The 23,719-nt window shown below is 37.2% G+C and overlaps 1 protein-coding gene across 1 annotated transcript; it reads left to right on the top strand.

The window, feature by feature from the left end:
• On the top strand, nt 1-23,595 carry LOC113077657 (sulfhydryl oxidase 1-like). The gene is made up of 12 exons (XM_026249966.1): nt 1-369; nt 1,500-1,600; nt 3,189-3,237; nt 3,483-3,585; nt 4,166-4,256; nt 4,429-4,574; nt 6,518-6,652; nt 7,196-7,325; nt 12,387-12,509; nt 13,607-13,745; nt 15,271-15,447; nt 21,959-23,595. The coding sequence occupies exons 1-12, from the start codon at nt 81-83 to the stop codon at nt 22,849-22,851; spliced, it is 2,376 nt and encodes a 791-aa protein (XP_026105751.1). The 5' UTR covers nt 1-80; the 3' UTR covers nt 22,852-23,595.
• Nucleotides 23,596-23,719: the final 124 nt, after the last annotated feature.

The following is a 23,719-nucleotide window of genomic DNA, read 5'->3' as shown; positions in this document are numbered from 1 at the left end:
GTTGAGCGTACGACCAGTCGCTGTAAACTTTCTATCACTTTCTAATAGAGTTAGTTTAGTTTGAGCTGAAATCAGGGGAAATGGCGCGGCGGGGCTGCTGTGCCACGTCTTGTTACACGACAAAAACCAAATCAAGTCCATTAAACTCTTTCCTATTTGTTTTTATTTCTTTTATAAGTCTTAATCCTTTAATCGCCGAAGCCGGTCTGTACACCGCATCGGATCAGATTATTATTTTATCACCGAAGAATGTGGACTCCGTGCTTCTTAACTCCACTGCGGCTGTTCTAGTGGAGTTTTACGCGACCTGGTGCGGACACTGCGTCGCGTTCTCACCCACCTGGAAAAACCTCGCCAGAGATATTAAAGGTAAGTATTTCTCATATTTACACATCATGAAGATGAGCTACTGTCGCACAGTATTAACTGTTTGTGTCCTGCAGCGTCAATGCAAAACAATTGGACTTCCGTTACAGTATAATTTACCATAGGTAGCCGGTTTAATAGGAATTAACATATGGCTAACGTCACTACACTAGCACTGTGGTATTGTAATTGGTATTTATTTCCACTTTTGTCATGAAGGATAGGCTACTTAACGTATATTTATTGCGGATTTACATGAGTTGTAAGTGATTTTGGTACCTTAGTGATTTTTGTAAGGGGTTTTATTCTAACTCGGACGCAATTAAACATATTGAATTCTGTGCAAACTGTTTGCAGCAAACTTAAAGTGACTATTTTACCTACAGATGAGTTTTATTTATGGACAGTTAATAGTTAGAAACTAAGAGCCAACTGGGAAAAGCTGTTAGACAGCTAACAAGGTTAAATAATAGTGAGCTGTCTTCTTTGTATTGAAATATACACATAAACAAACAAAGTTTACCTGAGCTGCTCACCAAAAAAAAAAAAAAAAAAAAACTAGTGAACGGCCTGTCAAGTGAGCTTCCAAACTATTAAGTCTAAATAGTGAGTTACCTACCATGTCAGCTTATTCTGTCAATGAAATATTGAGCTGTCTACATGGGCAACATATGGGCATCATCTGTGTAGGCAGTTCATTTAGGTTTTGAGATCCGACTAGTTTAAAGCGCCTTAATCTTTTCCTCTTCTATTGCTCTAAGCTTGAGGTTTTTGAGTTGCCTAATCTAGGTTGACATTATCATTGTTCATCAAAAACACACTCTTTTGACACCTGGAAGTCCCCTTTGTGAAAGGTTAATGGAGCATATGCTGAGAATGTGAACACAGTATCTTCAGTGGTGATCAGAAAATCTGCTTTGGTCTTATTGTTCCAGATACTATTTGACATGGTGTTGACGTTGTATTTGCACAGAAAGATGTTTGATGTTTTTGACCACAGACTCCTTAATGTCATAACACAGACTTTTTTTTAAACTTAGCAACATGCAACTGAAATCCGTTTGCAAAAACGCTACTGTTCCCATTGATTCTGTATCATAAACTCTGCATTGTGTATTTTGTTGCTGTTGTAGAATGGAAACCTGCTGTTGATCTGGCTGCTATTGATTGTGCTGATGAAAGCAACAGAAAAGTGTGCACCAATTTCGGCATCACAGGATTTCCCTCTCTGAAGGTAGTGTGCAATTTAGAGACCATGCAGTTATTGTTGCTTTTGTGGTTGTTTATCGTTATAGTTCAGTGTTGGTTTTCCAGTAGGGAAGAAAAACCCACAAATGTTTTTAATTTCTCACTCATATAGCAAGCAATGTGAATTTAATGGAAACTTTTCCTCCTAAGGATCAAACCCTAGTAATTTCACCTCTAGATTTTCAGAAGAGATCTCAATAATTTGTGATGAGATTCTACAATTACATGTCTGAGATTTTAATATGAATGGAAACATTGTAATCTATTGTTCAAAAGTTTGGGTTCTTAATGTTTGTTTTTGTTCACCAAGGATGCATTAAATTGATCAGTGACTGTAAATACATGTATTTATACAAAATATTTGTATTCAAAATAAGTTAATTCTATTACTTAAAGAGTCTTCTAAAATAGTTGTGTTTTCCACAAAAATACTAAGTGGCACAACTGTTTTTTGTTGTGGTTGTTTTGATGATAATGATAAGAAATGTTTCTTGAGCAGCAAATCAGCATATTAGAATGATTTCTAAAGGATCATGTGACTCTGAAGACTGGGGTAATAGCTTTTGAAAATTCAACTTTGCCATCACTGGAATACTATACATTTTAAAATACATTAAAATAGAAAACCGTCATTTTAAATTGTAAACAATATACATTTTTTACTATATTTTTAATCAAATAAATGCAGCCTTGGTGAACACGAGAATCTTCTTTCAAAAACATGAACAAATCTTACCGAGATCAAACATTCAAGACAAAGTTAATACAGATTAAATATATTCTGAGCTCTTAAAAATGCTAGTAACATCTGAGCAATACAATTTTCTCTTCTGGATAAATTTATGTGTGGGATAAGCAGTATAAACATTTAATATAATCACTGTTAACTTTGTAAATGTTACAAAAAAATGGAAAGAAAGAGAATAACACACCTTAAAAATGGAAGACTGCATTTATTGGGTCTTGTTCATGAGAAAATTGTGTACACTGTTCATAAAACCATTCTTATGTAAATTGTTGCTGCAGTGACAGTTGATTTACATGGAAATTCATTCTGCTTGTGTTTCATGACTGAGGCCCTCTGCAGAGCGCAATAGCTTGACCTGTGAGGTTTTTCCACACAGATGAATCCATTTTATTTCTGAATAACTGTTCTTTGTTCAGTCATGCACTATGGGTACAGGCTATGCTGAAGCCAGAGGGAAGAACTGATGGAACTGAATCTGTCAGTTCTTTGTCCATTTTCCTCATAAGCATTTAACTCACTGTTGCCAATCCTTGAATTATTGTATGTTCTAGTTTTCCTCCAGGGAAACTCATCACCAGATGTTCCTTTACCATTTGGGTGTTTTTGTATCTGGATTTTGTTAGGCTAGTTTTGTGTTCTTGTCTTGTAAAATCAAGTGGACATTCTTATAAAGGGACAGAGTTAAATTCTTCCACAGCTTTGATATATTTTTAAGGGGGTAAAAGGAAGAGCTGTTGACTAAAGCTGTCAGTGAGGCTTTGTGGGCATGAAGCTGGTCTGAAGGGCTCAAGTAGCACTGTTACTGATCTCCCTCTGTCTTTCTCAGTTCTTCCCTGCTTATTCAAGCAGTGAGTCCAGGGGCCTGGAGCTCAGAGGTAAACATTTCTTTTTTTATTTCCAGTGTCCTTAAAGGAATAGTTCACCCAAAATGTTACTATTTCACTCATTGTTTATTCATGCTTATGTTGTTTCAAACCCATTTGACTTTCTTCCTTCTGTGGAACATTTGTAAGGATTGTTGATGATGCTGTTAAAATTTTCTGTAATTTAAAAACGTATATAACTTGTGATTTACTTTACCTTTGTCTATATAAGAGCATGTTTTTTAATGTTCATATAGGATTTCCGAGGGATGTGAGAGGTCTTCGGCACTACATTATCGATAAGTTGGAGATGCACAACGAGGCTTGGCCGCCTGCTTGTCCACCTTTAGAAACTGCTAGGTCAGAACACAATGACCTAGTCACTTTTCAACTTCTATTTAAAAGCATATCTTCATTTTAATCTCCACTTTAAATCTTAAAGGTTTGGATGTCAACCTTTTAGCATCTGTTTGCTGATTTAATGGTCCTGTAAAGTAAATAATGCTTGCGTGTAATGGTCAGCGAGCATCTAGGTTTTGTTTGCTTTTAGTCGATGCTGCAGTGCAAAAGTTTGCTCAGATAGGAAAGGAAAATGACAAGATATAAACTTGATTTGTATCTTGTTTTTCTGTTTTGGTGTCATCTGTCAAATCATTGCAGGAAATGCCAAGAAAAGCTTTTTGTCCCTTGAGAGCCCAAAAATAAAGAGAGCAAAGAAATTTTAGAAATAGTTTAGGCAGGAGTGTTTATCAATTTCAGAAAGAAATTCCATCATAGTTAAAGAAGGTTTTAGTTCAAGGCTCAAGATTCTTTTAGTAAACTCCCTAGGAAATGAGAAAACTATACAGAAAAACCATGTACTATGTAATTTTTTTTTTTTCATTGTTTGCATTACATTATCTTAACTTTATTTTAATCGAATCTTTTTTTCTCTCCAAAGTGAGGCAGAGATAGACAACTTCTTTCAGATCAACAATGTGAAGCTCCTCGCTCTTGTGTTTGAGAGTAAAGACTCCTACGTTGGGAGAGAGGTGAGATCAGTTTACACAAGGTTCATTTAAAGTAATAATTCGCACAAAAATGAAAATTTTGCAATTTATTCACCATTTTTTTCCAAGCCTGAATTCCTTTCATGGAACACAAAACATTTACATTTATTTACATTTTAGATATACACTGTCACTTTTTTTATTTTTTTTTTAGGTGACATTGGATTTATTGCAGTATGAAAACATAGCTGTGCGCAGGGTTTTGGACACAGAGACGAGTTTGGTGTCCAGGTTTGGTGTGACCGATTTTCCTTCATGTTACCTGTACAACTCATCCAGACATATCTCTAGACTCAAAGTGTAAGTGCAACATTTCCTTCATACAGCCCTACAGCAGCTATAGAGAATGTTTTCATAAGACAAACAAGAGAAGTATTTGGGATGTTTGAAAACTAATACTAAACTTAAGCTAATCCCTATCACTTTTAATAAAGCCCATACTTAAAAAGATCATATTAAAGAATTAAACTTTAGGTTGCTTTTACTTTTTGATGAGACTTTGAAGCATCTGAAAAAATTCCATAGAGTTGTATTGGAGGGACCAAAATTACACGGGTCACCTTTAATCCCTCTTTCACAATTTATTGGCATGAGCTAAACCCTGAGGTATTTTACTCTTAGAGTCTTATAATTAAGCATTTAGCATTTGCCTGATCTCGTCTTCTCAGTTTTATGACCATTAGCCACTGCAGGAAGAATAATGCAACATCTGGCCACGTTAATGAGACAACAGAATTTTAATACATGCAGTTATTCAAGATCACAGAGCTTTCATAATCATTTCTAACCGGGAGCATAAACCAGAGGTCTGCTTGCTTTGTTATGCTTATTTGAGAAAAATAAGTTGGCACGGGTGTGGGGCCCTTTAAATGACAAATGCAAAAGAGAGATGATTTATGGTTGGTTTATGTAGTTTCCGTCCTCCTTGATGGTGTGCATGTGTGTGTTGAGGGGGGTTTTAATTTTCGATGCCGAAACAATGGTGCTCCTTTCCTGGGTTTCACCTGCCAAGCAGTCCCTGCTCTGCAGAGCAACAGATGGTGTCCCGTCAGGTCTGAATGCGTGATTGATCCTGTGTAGCATGCACAAAATCATAAACACACACACTATCTGCACCATCTCAGGTCCTTGTGGTCTCAGAAGCGTGCCGTCAGACCCTGGGGACCTCAAGCTTCACCCCATCTCTCCGGTGAGGGTTGATTGAAGCTTGGGTAGACGAGGGAGTGTGTGTCCTCCTGTGCTGGAGACACAGGAATGCACAGTGCTGTTTATTGTTTGATTTGCCAGGGTTAGTGAAGAGAGTAATGATCGGTAATGACATCTCATCAGCACACCACGCCCACCATCTGTTCATCTGAGGAAGAAAGATAAATGGATGATAGTGGAAAACTAGAGAAGAGAGACGTTTGAGTCACCTCACTTGTTTTAAGCAGCCATAAGTGCAATGCCTTCCCAGACATGCATTTAATATTTTTGCAATAATGTAATGTTTTAATACTATTAACTTCTAGATTTGTTAAAAAAAAAAGGTTTGAATTATGGTGTCAGCATATTTTTGAATTGACAATGAGGCAAAGTAACACTTCTGTTAATCAGTCAAACAAGGGCACTCTTTTCAGCCCTCCTTGTTATGAGTATTTCTGTCAAATTCAAAATATGAACTAAACAACAAATCTCAAAATGTTCAAACGTCACCTGATGTATCTGCCTGGACAATATATTAATCTCTTTGGTCACAAATTAAATGATTTCTATCACTTTCTGTCTATAACTCTACTTCCAGCCCTAACTCAAAAGCTGTCCAAATGTAAATATTGTCAATATAATGCATTTGAAAAAGAATGTATTTCATGAACCAATATGTTCTGTAAGTATGTATGTAGTTTGACTGCATGCATTTGCCATGACGGATGCACTAGTTCATATTTCATCTGCTGTTTTATCAGTTCTGTGTATTCTGTGTATTTGGTAGGTATATTTGGATGCAGAGTAACTGTCTCAACCCTAACTCTGACTCTAATCCAGACCCGAACCTTAACCATAATTCTTCTTTTAATTCCTGTCTCAAACTGAACTGATTTAATAAACAGTAGCTCTGTAAAACAAGGACTCTGAGCTCTCCTGGAGTCTGGCAGACATGACACTTTACTCCACTCCACATTATATTTGTCACATGTCACATACTTGAGATTTATATTTAGTAGTTGTGCGGGCCCTCACTCCTCTTTCTCCTCCTCCATCAGACTCAATGAAGCTCGTACCTTTTACTCGTACGCCCTGCAGAGTTTGCCTGGGGTAGTGCGGACTGGCAAATCCCAGATTCCCATCACTGATCTTCTCAAGAACTCAACTCTACAGGAATGGAGGAGGTTTAACAAGTTAGTGCACACAAACTGACAGAGTTATTTGAAATATTAATGCCTCATTTCAATTCAGTGCATTCCTGTAGCTCAAACAGTAAAGCGTGGCATTAGCAACCTCCCACATGATGGGTGTTATTACCCGGAAAAGCATGAATGATAAAACAGATATATTGAACGTAATGTAAGTCGATTTAGATATAAGTGTCTGCCAAATGCATATGTAAATGCAATTAATATAACAATTATTTACTTAAGATAAATGCACTGAAATGTTAGAGCATTCCAATTTTGCTGATATTTTAATTAAGTCTTATTACAATAAACAAAAATCAGTAGCTTATGAATAATTAAATAAAGGCATACTTAAACATTTATTATGTTTTATTTGTTAAGTGTCATAGAATGTAAAAAAAAGTTTTGTACAATAATAATCTATTTTACTTGAAGTCTTACCAAAATTGTTGACTGAATCATGTGGACTCATTCAAGGTTATCGTTCATGATTAAATGGTGCACACTTATATTCCTACATATATTTTTGTGTGTTTGTTCCTATAGGACGCGTGTGTATATGTCTGATTTGGAATCGGCACTGCATTACTCTTTGCGTGTAGAGCTGTCTGGACACACCAGCATCAGTGGAAATGATCTGACTGCACTCAAAAAGTACATACATGTACTGGCAAAGGTGATCACGTCAATACACACACACACACACACACTCAAAACATTTACTTGAATTATTTTATATCATGGCATTATATCATATATATCAGCCTAGTCAGTTCACAGAACAAACCACTAGAGGGAGATACATTGAACATTTCAATCCAAGATGTGTTTCAAGCATGAACTTAGAGATGTTCAGTGTTTGTTGAAAGATATTAGAGATCAGTCAAGTTTTAGAAAGTATAAAATATGGTCATGGTAAAAATATATCCGGATGAAATTATATCAGGACTTATGACAAACATGCTACAGCAGTTGCTGAAATAGTTACACATCAGGATTTTATAAAACTGCTGATTTCTGACATTTAAGGATACATCCCAGACATTCCTGTTGACTGCTGTGATGTTCTGCTCCATCACATTCTTTTTCATATTCTTTTCAAACCACTGATCTAAGGGCTAAAGAAGAATTTCAAAGGACTTGTTTAACTAATGTTTTTACAACATTCTTTTTTTTATCAAATGAAAATGATTAAGGCTGGGATTTCTTTTCTTTAAAACATGCAATGCATATGAAAAGCTGAATTAATTAAATTATTTAACTTAATAATATTTCCTTGTTTATAATGTTTTTTTTTTATGTGGGTGAAATTTGACATCAATATTTTTGACAATATTTTGAGATGCATTCATTTCTTTGTATGCTCTCTACTGACCCATTCTCCACTGGACCAGACGCGTGCCACAGATCTGTTTGATGAGGTCTGAGACAATGACCTTTCGCTGGCTTTGTGTCTGTCCAGCGTAGCACTGCCAATCTCACTGATTATTTAGGGCTCTCTGGGGAAGGTCTACGCAGATGCCTGGAGGAGTGGCAGGGGCCCTGGGCAGGCCTCACATTAACTGTGGTTACTTTTGTCAGTATTCCCAGCTCCCTCTGGTATTCCAGCCTTAGCTGGGCCTCTTCAGAGTGTCCTTGCTGTTTTTAGCTTGCTCTTTTGAGCTGCCTTGTTAAACAGACACACAGGCTGCATTAATTGACACACTGTGAAGAGGAAGTGTTTAACCCCACTAAAGCAAAGCATGGAGAGATTAATGGTGGCACGGAGGAACAAGCACACACACACACACACACACATACACATACACACAAACACACTCCGTGTTCTGAGTTGAAGATCTATACAGGGGCTTGAATACTAAACTCAGTTCGTTTGCGTATAGGTTTTGATGCTTTAGATTAAGATGCTTAGAATGCAGGCAGACTGATCTAATAGGATAATCCTGTGAATCTCACAACCTGCCCCCCTCATCCTGAACCTCCTCCACCAGGTGACCCAGGACTTTTCTGTGCCCATAGACCAAAAAAATATATATGTATGTACACTACAATTTGTTATTTTTTTTAAAGTCTCTTATGCTCACCAAGGCTGCATTAATTTTGTTAGAAAATACAGTAAAAAAAAAATTAACATACAAACAATATTGTGAAATATTACAATTTAATTTATTCTAATATAAATATATCCATACAATTTGTTATTCATATATATATATATATATATATATATATATATATATATATATATGACAAAAAAAAATGTATGTTGAGATTTTAAGCTCCGTCAGATACCTTCATTATTTTTTTATTTATATAAATAGCACAGTATAGTTTACATAGATATAGATACATATAGATTAGCATATATTTATTTAGAACAGTAAACATGTTCGCATACATTGTGTGTGTGTGTGTGTGTGTGTGTGTGTGTGTGTGTGTGTGTGTGATTTAACCTTAAATCTTAAATTATCTTAACATATCTGGGTTTGCAGCACAATCCAGATTTGTTTGAATCAGAACTTGTATTTTAGGTTTAAAAGAGTGGATTTTGGAGACATGAGAGCATTACAAAGAGGTTTTAGGATTAGCCATCTTTATCCTGCTTTCTTAAAAGAGGCTTCCCGCCATGCAAGCGGTAGAGAATAAAATTTGAGGTCTAGATTCAACCATGACTCCATGTTTTATCTGAAGCCATGGTGTCCTCAATGACTGACTGTGCATTTCCTATTTTCATTCTAACAACCTTCAGAGACCCTGATGTTGCTGAACAACTAGCACCTGCTGTTGGGTTGCGCTGTGATAAAAGGGAAACAGTTTAGATGGCTTTTACATGGCCCACTTGTATATGTGTCCTAGAGAGTGAGATTAAACCGGAGTCGTCTTCAGGGCTGGGCTGACAGATGCCTTCTCTTTTGAACCTCTGCAGAGAATGAGAGGCTGTGGTTTTCTCAAATGCTGATACTAATCGGATTGGAGATGACATATTGCTAGGGTGAAGTGGATTGTCATGGTTCGAATGGGAGGAAGAAGAGCGAGCAGGGGGTGGGGGGCTGAAACAGTAAGGACAGTGATTGGAAAGGGCTGTTTGTGGTTAGTGATCTATAACCTTGCTTTCGTAGATGGAATATGCAGAGGCTACTGTATATACTCTTATACAACATGATTGACAGTATACTTTGGGAAAACCTGTCTGAATAACAGAGTGTCTTGAAAAGATGAACACTACAGCAGTCACAAAGTATTTAGACACTTAAGCCACTCTTAAAAATGTCTGAATTTCATTGCATTAGATGGCAAAGTATCTTGGCATCTGCAAACTAATGATTTTCTGAGCCATTTTTGCTGTTAACTTTGACAAACTGGTTTAATTTTAATGATGCGTGAAGTCAGTTCCCCTTAAGTTCTCATAGGTGTACGTAGTACATCACATTTAATTATAGGCATGTAACTTTTGACAACCAAATACAGTAACAGAACAATTTCTGAATAGTATGTCTGTGTTATCAGTAACACTGTACAATAAGGCTCAGGTCTTTAACATTATTTAATGCATTAGATTTCATTAACAAAGTAACTCTGTATTGACAATATTGATTTAAAACAAACTGCTTGAAACGTAAAAATTGTGTTTGTGATTTGAATTTCTCTGAATTAAATGCTACTTTCGATATATAATGCAATTGCATTCATACAACATACTGTTCAAAAGTTTGGGGTTGGAAAGTTTTTTTTTTTTTTTAATGCTCACTAAAACTGTAAAACGTTTTTTTTTTACCATAAAAATTGTATTATTGTAAAATATCATTGTAATATTGACATTATAAATGTATTTGCTATCACTTTTAATCTGTTAATCAAATTAATGCATCCTTTCAAAAAACAAAAAAAATTGTACTAATCACCAAACCCTTAAACGATAGTATAAATGTTGCCCAAGTGTCTAAAATACTTCGAAGGCACTGTATATCAAAGTGTATGAGCCACAGCATTGTTTTCCTTTCTCAGTTTATACTTTTAGTTCTCCTTTAAAATATTAACTAGCTCAAATATTGAGTCTATTATGATTTGTCTGTTTACTTTTTCTTTGCAACTCTTAAAGAGACCTCGCAGTATGACAGAATGATTCCACAGCCTTTCATTCCTGCTGTCAGAACCCCGGAGAGTTATTCACATCACCCTTGTTGTTTCGATTTGTAGAGAATCCGAGTTTTCACCTAGTTTTGAACAATGCCTTTTGTTTGAGCAATCCCAGATTACCCTCTTCAACACCCAGCTCTGTTAATGAGCTTTTCACACTAGTTAGTGGCCAGACCAAAACCCAGATCTATTCAATGACACACACACACACAGAAGGAGTAGATACTTTCTCCTTTTCCCACCTGTGCAGCTCTGATTAGCTTTTCGCCTTGGCTGCGTTCTCAATGGCTGAATCTCCCAGATTAAGGAAACAAATCAGAATGGAGTGGTGCATTGGGGTTACGTAAATCTCTTCAAGGCCTTTTTAAGTGAGCTGAGTTTTAATAGAGATCCTGTTAGAGGGTGATGAATAGAAGGCAGCGCCTTGCTAAACAGATGGCCACAGGAAAATTGAAAAGACGCAAGAGCACAAATCAAAGAAAGGTGCACCTCTGGGATCCAGTGGGGCCTCCCCACAAACACACACTCAGACACACAGGCCTTGGCCTGCGCTAATGTGGCTGTGTTTATGGAGCCGTGTTAGCGTTGGCTTTGTGGCCTCAGCTCAAACACAGAATTGTAAGGTCAGCACTGGCATCCATCCAGGGCCATTGAATCTGTCCATTCCCTCGTGCCACACAGCTCAGGCTGATCATTACTACACTGAGCTTCCAGAGACATACACACACAATCTTTAACTCTATTAATTTGAGTTCTTTCTTATTGGTGTAAGAAAAGAAGCGTTTACCAACAGTGTTGCTTTTTAATACTACAGAACAATGAAAACATATACTTTAAATATTATTATTTGTCATTCGTTCATTCATTAATTCTTTGTGTTCTTCATATCTTTCAGTAATTTTTTTTAGATAATAATAATAATAATAATAATAATAGATAAATTGGTTGTTAATAATAATAGTAATAATTCAGTTTTTATTGGTTAATGTGTTTAATAATGTGTGTAAAATAATAATAATGGTGGTGTGATTGTTATTTGTTTTATTATTATTATCATTATTATAGAATAAATAATGCATTATTCAAAGCTGTTTTTAAACCATAGAAACAAAAAACACAATGTATTTGTTAATAGAATAATAATAATAATAATAATAAATTGACCAATCAATTAATAATAATAATAATTATTATTATTATTATTATATTTTTACTGTTTAATGTGGAATGAATAACAGTAATCACAATAAAGTCTTAATTATTATTGGTATTATTAATATTATTATTGTTAATAATTGTATAATTGTTAATGTGCCTTGAAACTCTATTTATCTTTAAAGGAGCATTTTCTCATTGCTCTCCCTGACTGTAAATCTTCAGAGCTTTGCAGTGTGCATTTTCAGCCACTTAGCGTCTTCTAGTAGCACATTAGCAAATCTAGTGATCTTACCATTTGACAACAGCTACTGGTGCTGCAGAAATAGCTGTCACGTTTATTAGGTTTAAAAGGACTCATGTAAATGATGAGATGTTTTAGCCTAGCCTTGTCCCAAACACAAGTGCATGACTGTCTATGTGATTATGTGCTTTGTCTGTGTAGTATTTCCCAGGTCGTCCATCTGTAAAGAGTACACTGAAGACCGTGGACAGCTGGTTACAACAACAGAAGGGGACAGAGATCAAATACAGTGATTTTAGAGACGTCCTGGACAACACTGTGCAGGTTAGATGAGCTTAACAGAACGTACATCTCCAGAAAGTGCTTTTGTTTTATTTTATTTTTTTATTTTAGAGCTATAAATGATATTAGTAATGATAAATTAGAATTTTGACGACAACCAGACATTTGATATAGCAAACTACTTGATTTATTTAAAAAGGTCAATACCTTGACATAATCATTTCTCCACTTAGACTTGGGTCATCATGAGGTCAGTGTATTGGGATGCTGTCACTCATGTAAATTTATTAAAACATCCATTTGAACTGTTCAAGCCACTGCAAGCACAATTTTAACCCATGGCATTCAACACCATATGCAGCTTGCATTAAAATACCATATGGCTAAAATACCATATGGCTAAACGTGATGATGCACTATGGTTAAATGTTCAAATGTAGTCAAACAAGAGATTCACTCAATGGTATAGTTCACCCTAAAACAGTTTTTGTTCATACAAGGAAAATCAGTGGCGTCCAAAATAAATTAAGCTGCACTGACTTTCATTTTTATGGACAAAAAACACATCTTACAAATATCATCTTGTGTGAGTAAAGTCAGTCAAAGAAAGTAAATGACAGAATTTTTTTTTTTTTTTTTGAACAAGGTTTTACAATGCTGTCAAGTTGCTGAAGCTTAGATGCCCACACACACAAACATACACAGAAGCAGTTAGTGACATCATTAGCTTTTAGCCCCCCGGTCAATGAATCAATGAGGAAGTAGGAAGGCATCCTATAAGGAAACTGCTGTCATCAAGATCATCGCCTCTTATAGACACACCCACCAATCAACTGCTGAGTGACTCTGCACAGGAGACCGAGCAGTGGGAGGTCTGGATTAATTCCAAAACAGGCCAAAGGGTTTAATGCTGTCTGATATGGGCTTTTAATTATGCATGAAGTGAAATATGATTGAAAATGATCCCTGAAGAGATTTTACGGCTTCTAACAGTCATACCTGCTTTAACTGCAGTATCCACCTCACTTTATTTGAAGAGTGACTGAAAGGAAAATTGATTGTTTTCAATTGATTCTTGTTGTTTAAGTGAAACACAAGTCAATTGAGACCGTATGTCTGTATGTGTGTGTGTGCTTTAGACGAGTGATGCAGTGTTGCCCGAGGGTGTACAGTGGGTGGGCTGCCAAGGATCTCAATCCCATTACCGTGGATACCCCTGCGCCTTTTGGACCCTCTTCCATGTGCTCACAGTGCAGGCTAAAGAAATGGGCTTCCCAGGTACTTTTAACACGCACAACGCCTCAACTAGACCGCAGTATTAGTTATTTAGTGAAAGCCCAGACTATGTTAAATGGCATTCGACACCCTTATTACTTCTGTAAAATGACACATTTCAGAGTCAAACAGAATATTAAATGAGAAAAAAAAGAGGCGAGAAAATTTTATCTATTGGGAATTAATATTATTGTGAAAAGTGCCTGTTCTATACCAGAATTTGCAGTCATTTGTGAAAGACTGTGAAGTCAACATGGCCAAATAAGAAAGTTGATCAGTACATTTTTATGAAATAATGTTCTTTGTAGTATTGTGCACTGATGTTTACTATAAGATAAGAAACCGTGTTTCTGTAGCTCAAACAGTAGATTTGATTTGTATATAAAAACGTCTGCCAAATGCATAAATGTAAATTTGAGTATTAAGAAAGAGAAAAAGATCAATTGACTTCATGAAGTTTTAATGATTTTAAATAAAAAGCACCATCATCTTTCAGAAATGCAATGTGCTGGGAAAAACTAATCAATGAAACTATGTGTGCATGTTTTTGCTATAGACCTTACATATTTCGGGCTCATGTAAATGAAACGCTGTAAGTGGTCTAATGAAGCTTGGGTCTTGTTGACCTCAAGAGCGGCCATCAGCTGCCCTATGTTAACCTTCAAGGCCCTTTTGAGATGGATGAGCCCTGTCTATTATGTAAAGAAGGCCGACATGCATTTGTACTGGGCTGTGTGTGGCCGTCTGTGCATGCATATTTATGGTGCTTTTTGTTTTTAAAATCTATCTTCACCCCATACAAATATACATGGAGTGTCATGTTCCAGGAAACCAGTGTGTCACTGTTATTGTTAGGCCTTGTTTTGCTGCTGGAAAAGTAATTGTGTTTAGGTAGAAGAGAGGGATTTGTTTAGATTATTGGAATCTGAAGGGTTAACATAAAACCCAGTGAACACCGCTTCTCCACTCACACTTAATCCAGCAGATTATAGTGGGCAGAAGAGAGTTGGAGGGGGCGTCTGCGTGTTTGTGTTTGTGTGAGCGGGTGGGGAGGGGGGTGGGGGGGTCATGTAACCTGCAGATGGAAGGTCAGGGACGGGGGGGTCCATCTGTCTACTGGCAATGCTCTTCTTTATTTCTGTTTAGCTGGTGGACATAATTCAGTGTACTAACTACAACACCAAACTGTGGACTATTGTGTGTCTGAAAATGGTTGCAACATTTTTGGATAGTTTACGATTTGCTTGTGGAGATATACAGTTGAAGCTGCTATTGAGGAAATATGCCTTGTTAGTGGTTTTTCATTATTTATACTACAATAAGTGATTAATTTACTGTAATATCATAAGTATATAATATCATAAAATAAAATAATAATACTAATGCATGATATTATAATATATTGATGATTAAATATTTTTCATATGCTTCATACACCCAAAACTGTCAGTACTTTTCTTTCAATGATTTGCTTTGTTTTTTGCCCATTTTCTCTTTTCTTTCTTCTCTCTCTGTCTCTTGATCTCAGATCCTCAGGAAGTGTTGCAGGCGATGAGAGGTTATGTCAGCAGTTTTTTCGGGTGCAGGCCATGTGCAACTCACTTTGAGGCTATGGCCCAGGAGAGCATGGATCATGTGACCTCACTGTCTGCCGCTGTCCTCTGGCTGTGGTCTCGCCACAACCGGGTCAACAACGGTCTGGCAGGTCGGTATTTTCAGTGTAAACAAATGTAAAGTTTTAAACAAATTATACAGTTATACAGTTGCCCCAAAGTATTTGGACAGTGTTGTTTTTTTTTTCACTTAAAGTTGAAAGTACACGCTTCAATTTACTGCACTAAAAACATTTTTCTGAGCAATTTTTGCGATTACTTTTTAACCATTTGGTGGCGTCAGGGTGATTTTTAGTTGATTATTTGAAGTCGGTTCCCCTCAGTCTCACACAGGCATCCTAGCAGAGTAACCATAGGTGTCATTTATCATGTTAACTATGTACATATGACTTGAAAGTGTCATACTATTTTTTGTCTACATTTTGAACAGTTTATCTACCACCTCATAATTAAAAATCTAATAAACCTTTATCTTGACAGGCTTGTTTGTGCTATATTTCTGTACAAGGCCACTTGGTATGGTTTTTAAGTGTGTCCAAATACTTTTTGGGTGCCATAATAAACCAAGGATATCATTCAGTCTTGTCACTGCTGTCCATGGTATAGAGTAGAAGAAAAAAAAGGGGAAAACACCAGAAGTTTTTTTTCACCTTCAGAGGAGCCAGTGGAGCTTCTTCCCTTAAAATCCCTTTAATTCAGCGATCCTCTGAGCAGACACCAGCTGTCCTGTTCCCTTCTATCTGTCTATCTCTGTATTTCTCTCTCCCTACACTGACATCCATCCCTTTTTCTATTTTTCACACCCTCTGTTCCATTTTACTTTATTTTATTTTGATGTTATACTCCTTTATTGTTCCGGTAGGAACATTTGTGTTTTTTAATCTTAAAATCTTTGGTTAGAATTCCCTAGTAAAAGTGAACGGAGTTGACATTTCATAAATAAAATCGTAGTTCTTTCTGACAGGCTGTCAGCTCGCATGGCTGTTGTCCGTAAGGGCTATAAAGGGAGTTAGTTGCCTCTCTTCACACTTGCTTAATTCATTTGTTTGTCATCCTTTGATTTCGCCTGCCTCTTTAGCGTCTGTCCCTTTTTACCAACCATGAAGTCATGAATAATTAGACAAAAGTGTCCCCAATGTGTGTCCCCCCATGGCTCTTCTGTGTTCCCTGGTCTCCCCTCACTTCTGCTAATTAGGTCTCACTGTCTCTCAAGTCCCAGGAGAGTCATTCCAGCCGCTTGACAATTGATACTACAACAGTGTGTCCTGCCTGGGGCACGCGGCCCTCTATTCCCCAGACGGCCGGGACAGCAGGTGGCACACGCCACGCCACCAGCATCAAGCCTTCCTCTGATTTGTAATCTCTGGCCCAAGTAGCTAACACAAAGTGTGTGTGAGGTGGGTGGCACTGTCCCCTCCTCCTCCTTTGCCTTCTACCCTCCGACACCCTTTATTCCTCTCAGTTCCCAAGAGGGACCCTCCTCCTCCTGATCGTTAGCCTCTTTAGTAGTTCCCTCCCACCTCACACACACACACACACACACACACACACACACAGTTAACCAGACATAAATATTGGCCTATTAGTATCACTGCTGCACAATTAATTTAACTGGCATAAAGGCCCAGGCAACAAACTTCAGCCCAGCTCTGCTGTCACTTGTTGAGGGAGGAGATGTCTACGGAAGACAAATAAGTTTACCTTTGTGAAGCCGATTGGGGAGCTTCTTTATTTACACTCATAATTCTATCCTGGTTTATTGCATACTTTGATGTATACTGCCCACAATTTATTTATTTATTTATATATAGTATGAGAAATAGTATGCAGCATGTGATCTTGCAACATTGCTTGTTTAATTCAGCAAATGCTGTCAGTTTGTTTTCTCAGCAACAAATATTTTTTGTTTTTACATTTTTCTTTTACCTAAACTCATTATTTGATCCATCTGCCAAAATTAAGGAAAAATTATAAAGTAACACGATGCAGGGGTGTTTTGTGTGGTTGCTAAGGTGTTCAGGGAAATTATTAAAGGGTTAGTTCACCCAAAAATGAAAATGATGTCATTAATAACTTATCTTCATGTCGTTCCAAATACGTAGGACCTCCATTCATATTCGGATAACAGTTTAAGATATTTTAGATTTAGTCCGAGAGCTCTCAGTCCCTCCATTGAAGCTGTGTGTACGGTATACTGTCCATGTCCAGAAAGGTAAGAAAAACATCTTCAGTAGTCCATGTGATATCAGAGGGTCAAGTAGAATTAAACTTAATCTTAAACTGTGTTCTGAAGATGAACAGAGGTCTTACAGGTTTGGAATGACATGAGGGTGAGTCATTAATGACATCGTTTTAATTTTTTGGTGAACTAACCCTTTAATGATGCTGCTATGTGGTTGCTACTTGCTGTGTACTGTGTGGTTGCTTGGGCATTGCTATGCTCTGCTAAGGTATTCAGAGAGGTTTGCTAGGGCATTGCTGTGCAGTTGCCAAGATTAAGAAAGCAATGCTAGATGTAGTTGATACTTGCTGGGGCATTGCTATTTGTTAAGGTGCTCAGATAGGTTTTTAATTATGTACCATGTAGTTTGTGGTTGCTAGGTTGTTGCTATGTAGTTGTCAAAATTAAGGAAGCAATGTAAGATGTGGTTGATATGTGCTGGGGTTTTCTTTGTTGTTGCTAGGACATTGCTATACAATTGCTAAGGAAACATTCGTTTAGACTGTCCTGGTTTTAATGCAAGTAGAATGCTCTTTTATGAAATTAGTTCACTTAAGGACTTAAGTAATGTTTTTTTTTTGTTTTTTTTTTGAGTTTTTGCCATGAAAATAGCCTCAGATCCTGACATGGCATTGAATAAAATTTTACTACTACTGCTACATTTGCTGAGGTTTTTAATGTGTTGCTGTATAGCTTCTACTTGTTAGAGTGTTTTGGATGATTGCTAGGACATTGATATGTTGTTAATAAGGTATTGTGAGAGTCTTTTTAACAAATTGCTATGTGGTTACTACTTGCTGAGGTGTTCTGTGTGGTTGCAAGGGTATGTTATGTGCTTAATACAGTGTTCTGGGAGGTTCTAGTGAGTTTCTATGTAATTTTATTTTCTAGTTTGTTCTAGGTGTGTGCTAGGACGTTGCTATGTAATTGATCAGGTGTTTTGAGAGGTTTTTATTGAGTTGCTACAGTGTATGGTTGGTGATTGCAAAGGTGTTATAGGTGGTTGCTAGCATGTTTCTCTGCCGTTTTTAATGTGTTCTTAAAGGTTTTAATGTGTTGCTGTGTGGTTGCTAGGTTGTTCTTAGGTGGTTGTATATTGGGCTCATTTAAAAAAAAAAAAAACTACCTACACTTTAGATTTGGGAAAACAATAATCTATTAATTAGTTGCTTATTATTAGCATTCATGTTACTAGCAAATCGGCTGTTTATTAGTACTTATAAGGCACATATTAATGACTTATTCTGGATGCTACCTACTACAACAACTACCTTACTATTAATAAGCAATAACTAGGAGTTTATTTTAGGACTCTGCTGAAAAGTATTCGTCAAATATGGCAAATCTCCGAATCTAAATTTGGACGCTTTCTTTATTAACTGTAAGCCTTTTTATTAGCTGCGAGAGTTTTCCTCGTTTATTCTAGTGAGTGCATACATTCCTCCTGATGCGTATGTGTGCGCGGTGCTAAAACATCTGGCTGATCAGATCACACAAACGAAGCAGCATTACCTGTACACTTTCATTATCATTCTCGGTGATTTTAATAAAGTTAATCTCACCTGTGAACTACCTAAATACAGACAGCACATCACATGCCAACCAGGTACAGCAATATACTGAACCATTGCTACACAGCTTTAAAGGATGCATACCACTCTGTCCCCCGAGCGGCTCTCTGATCACTGTTTGGTTCTTCTACTAGCCTACAAACAGAAACTTAAATCTGCTAAGCCTGTAGTAAGAACTGTAAAGAGATGGCCTAATGAAACAGAGTAGGATTTACAAGCCTGTTTCGACTGCACTTATTAAAGTGTTTTTGAGGCTGCAGCCATTGATCTGGATGAGCTCACAGACACCATGACATCCTACATCAGTTTCTGTGAGGACGTGTGTTCCCACCAGGGCCTATTTAACATTTAACATTGACAAACCTTGGTTCAGTGCAAAACTCGAGAAGCATAGCTGAAAGATGCTTCTCTGAAAAGCTGGAGGAAAAAAAACAGTTATCAAGCAACAACCCTACTTTAGTGTGGAAGGGCCTGAAAGCCGTCCCCAGCTACAAGACCCTAAGACCCTATCCCCCAGCACTGTGGAGAATCAGTTTTTAGCCAATGGTTTGAGTTTTACTGATAACTGCATATCCGATATAAGAAGACTGCAACAGACTGTAAGGACAGCTGAAAGGATAATTGGTTTTCACATGCCCAACCTTCAAGACTTGTACAACTTCATAGTAAAGAAACGGGCAGGTATCATCATCACAGTCCCCTCTCACCCCTCTCACCCTCATTATGCAAATACATATACATATTTTTATTTACACAGCTGTGTATACATTAAATATTCATTGATCTTCTGTCTCTGATGTATACCACAGTATTATATTTCCTTAGTCTTACTTATTTAAATGTTCTTTCTGTTCTTAATCTCATGTTTGTATGTATGTTTGTACCAAGAGCTCAAAACTTGGCAAAGAAAGCTCATTCTGATTCTGATTTTGTTAATAGTGAATATGTGCTTCCTAAAGTGTTAATATTAATACTTATAAGTATACACAATACACAATAGCGTAAAAAAAAAAAAATGATGATTGACTTTGTGCATTTGTCACGCTGAAAATGGCAGTCAAGTCAGGAATTTCCATTGTGGGAGACATTTTTCATGCAATTTAGGCTACTTTTATATGGGCATTGGTTGCATTATTTGCATACTACAAAATTAGTATTGTAGTATGCCATTCTAAACACAACTATTGCTCCGTCTTTTTTCCTCTGTCTCATCCTCTGGTTCTCTTGAAAATGCTTTGTTTTGCATTTGTTTAGTCAATCCTCCAATCCTCCCTTTATCTGAACACAGGAGCCTTGCCCACATGTCAGCACTCCGATTCACTGACGCTTACTGGAACTGTCCTGCATGACGCGTCCTTCTCTATTCACATGCATGAATATTAATGCACCGCCCTGGAAAGCTTTGCATCAATGTTAACAGTGCTACAGCTGAAGTCACCTTTGTGCTGAAGGGCTCCATGATTAAAAGTAAGATCTTCATAGGCATTGCATCACATCACAGCCATGCATAAAGACCCCTGGATTCCCCTTGACGCATATTAAAATTGATGTATCTCTTATGTAAAGTGTGTTATGCAGAGTACATCCACACATGCATATATACATCATATTAATCTACGTAAGAGATGGGGGAGGGATGTAAACTAAACGCTGCTGCCACCTCTTGTAGTGTCCCGACCACCCAGTGACATCCGCCACAAGCAATTTATTAGCGGATGCCTCCACCTGGGGTGGTGTTTAGGGGAGGGAGGAAAGGAAAATATCTAAAGGGAAAAAATAGTAATTCATTAGTGGGAGAGCTGCAGCCCAGAGGTGCTGGCTTTCATATTCAATTTGGAGATGGTGGCATGATCACAGGGGGTGTGAAGAGAAGGGGTCGCTGCGTGTGCGTGTGGATGGGGAGGGTGTCTTGTTCACCCCAACCTCATCTATTATCTTCACGATCCTCCCTCTGGGAGCGCCCACAGGTCTATTGATCATGTCTTTAGAACTGCCACACACATACACACTCTGTTCACACAGCACCTCAAGGTTAGGCAAAATTTCTTTTCATTTCTTTTTTTCCCATTTATTTTCTGATATGAATTTTACTGTAACCAATTAAAACCGATTTGAATCTACAAAATTTCAGATACTTTTATAAAACGAAATACTGATGTCAACATTTGAATATATGATCATATAATATATTAGGTAAATTAGAACATTGTGGGTAATTCTGAGAAAAGTGTTCTTCTCCAGGTAATGTTAACCTGTCAACTCTGAATTGATTAATGTGTCATTTGGGCTTTTCCCACTAATAATGAATCTTTTTAAAATGGTTTCAAGCCTGTTTTAAGCATAGTTTAAGAAATGTTTGACACTTCCAATGGATTAGCAAGTGAATCTCATGAAAACATATAAATATATATTACAAAATTAATGCATTATAATACATTTTAATAGAAATATGATGTTATTATGTACAAACGAAGCCTTTTAGGCTTTTGCCATGTTTGCAGTTTCATAACAATCACATTTTTCCCTTAAATTGCTGATTTAATGTATGCAATTTACTTTTGAGGTTTGTTATTTGTTATTCTCAATAATTGTTCTCATTTGATTCTTATTTCTTTAATTTTCCTGTATTAGAAATGAAAATGTCTAAATTTTACTTAAACCAGAATAAATGAAATGTTGTACAAAAGTACCATGATGCATACAACAATATATAATTGCTGATATATAGTAGTGTTTTTTTTTTACTGTAATGAGGATGACTGTTTATGAAATTATGAAACTCCTAAAAGCTGTTTTTCTTATCCCACACAGGAGAACTTAGTGAAGACCCCCATTTCCCTAAGATTCAGTGGCCGTCTCCGGAGTTGTGTCCCAGCTGTCATGGATTAAAAAAGACTGGTGAGCACCACTGGGACCAAAAGGAGGTGCTGACCTTCCTCCGACACTACTTTTCCTCAGCTCACATTCTGATGGACTACCTGCAGGACGAAACCCAAGCTCTCATCCATCAGAGGAACCGACTCACAGCAGCTCAGATGGAGAAAGAAGCCAGACGTGGGATGGAAAGGAAAGCTCGAGAGGTTCTAGACACCCGCCCTGCCGAAGAACCTCAAGAAGAAGAAGAAGAAGAGCAGCAGGAGGAGGAGGATGAAGAGGAAGAACCAGCAATGGAGGAGCAGACAGGTGAGCCATACCCTGCAGGTTTAGAGAGAATGGGGGTGGCTGGAGAAGACAAGGCTGATAACCAGGCACCTTGGGAGAAGCCACAGCGGCCACAGTCCCAACGCAAACCAAAAATTGTGGGAATGAAACTACGGGAGCCCCAGGAAAACATAGTAGACCTGGACTTATTTGTGAACCAACACTATAAAGCCAAAGCCCTTCGAGCTGCGGCCATGTCTGGCATAGTGCGACAGAGAAGTCTGAAGAAGGAGGATGTGGAAGACCTCCAGTTTGAGGGAGGCTGGAGGGTGAAGCGAGACCTGGGAAGCCAGGAAGAGAACCTTGGCGCCGGGGTCAGAATAGAGCCGTACCCCAGACCCCACAACAAGCGCTGGATGTCCCTGCTCAGTGTGGGATTCTCCAGGCTGGATGTGAGCCTTTGTGTCCTGCTGTACCTCCTCTCCACCATGTGTATGCTCGCCATGTACCTGTATTTCAAACTGAGGATAAAGCTGCGACGTGCTAAATTGTCTCTGCCCTAGAGCATCGCTCCAGTGCAAACTAATATTTTTTCAGAGGAATGACTAAATCTCACAATCTGTGGCTACTAGAGAAACCGTCAGCTTCAGCACCAAAGTATGCACAGAAATCGAGAGGTTATGAAGTACTGTTTTAAATTTTTGATGGTAATTAATGCCAAAGTGTTGTTCTAAAGACCCTTTGCCTTTGGTCTCTTTTTTTTATTATTTTTTTTTTATACTCCTCCTGTGAGTTTCTTTGAAGCATCTGGCGATGGAAAAATGATAATCGTTATTGATGTCTTTTATTTGTTTATTTGACCACTCATCGAAGAATTATTCAACTTTTAGTGCACATAATTTTTAAAGGCACCAATCATTTTATATCATTTAATTTATATAAAATACTTTAACACAAAAACAAAGCATCTTTTACACAACCATTTATTTGAAGTAAAATAATTAAAATACTTGAAATGCATATATTTTTGGGGAATTTGGACCCCAGTTAACACTTATTGTGGTTGTCATACCCTTCATTGATAGAGCTACAACTTTATGTCGGTTTACTCCATCTTAAATTTCACTGTGATCTCACGGCGACATTCTGAGCAAATATTATTTTTTCACAAAAATATTTTAAGATGTAAATTTGTACCTGAAACTATTACAGACATTATGGTTTGCCCATTTGATAAGCAAGAATTAACATTCAAACTGTGTGGAGTGCTTTGCTGGTAAAATGATTAAAATTATTTTTTCTAAAAACATCTTGTATTGTTTTTAAAACTCCAATGTGTTTTCTGCCATGGAATAAGATTCATGACATTTGTGCATATTATATGTCCAGTATTTTTAAAACCAATAGTTGGTGTGTGAGACAAACTAGTCT

The sequence above is a fragment of the Carassius auratus genome, unplaced genomic scaffold (assembly GCF_003368295.1).
Source record: "Carassius auratus strain Wakin unplaced genomic scaffold, ASM336829v1 scaf_tig00023088, whole genome shotgun sequence".
NCBI lineage: Eukaryota > Metazoa > Chordata > Actinopteri > Cypriniformes > Cyprinidae > Carassius > Carassius auratus.
Note: the sequence above shows the minus strand (reverse complement) of the source record. Positions and strands in the feature narration are given on the sequence as shown.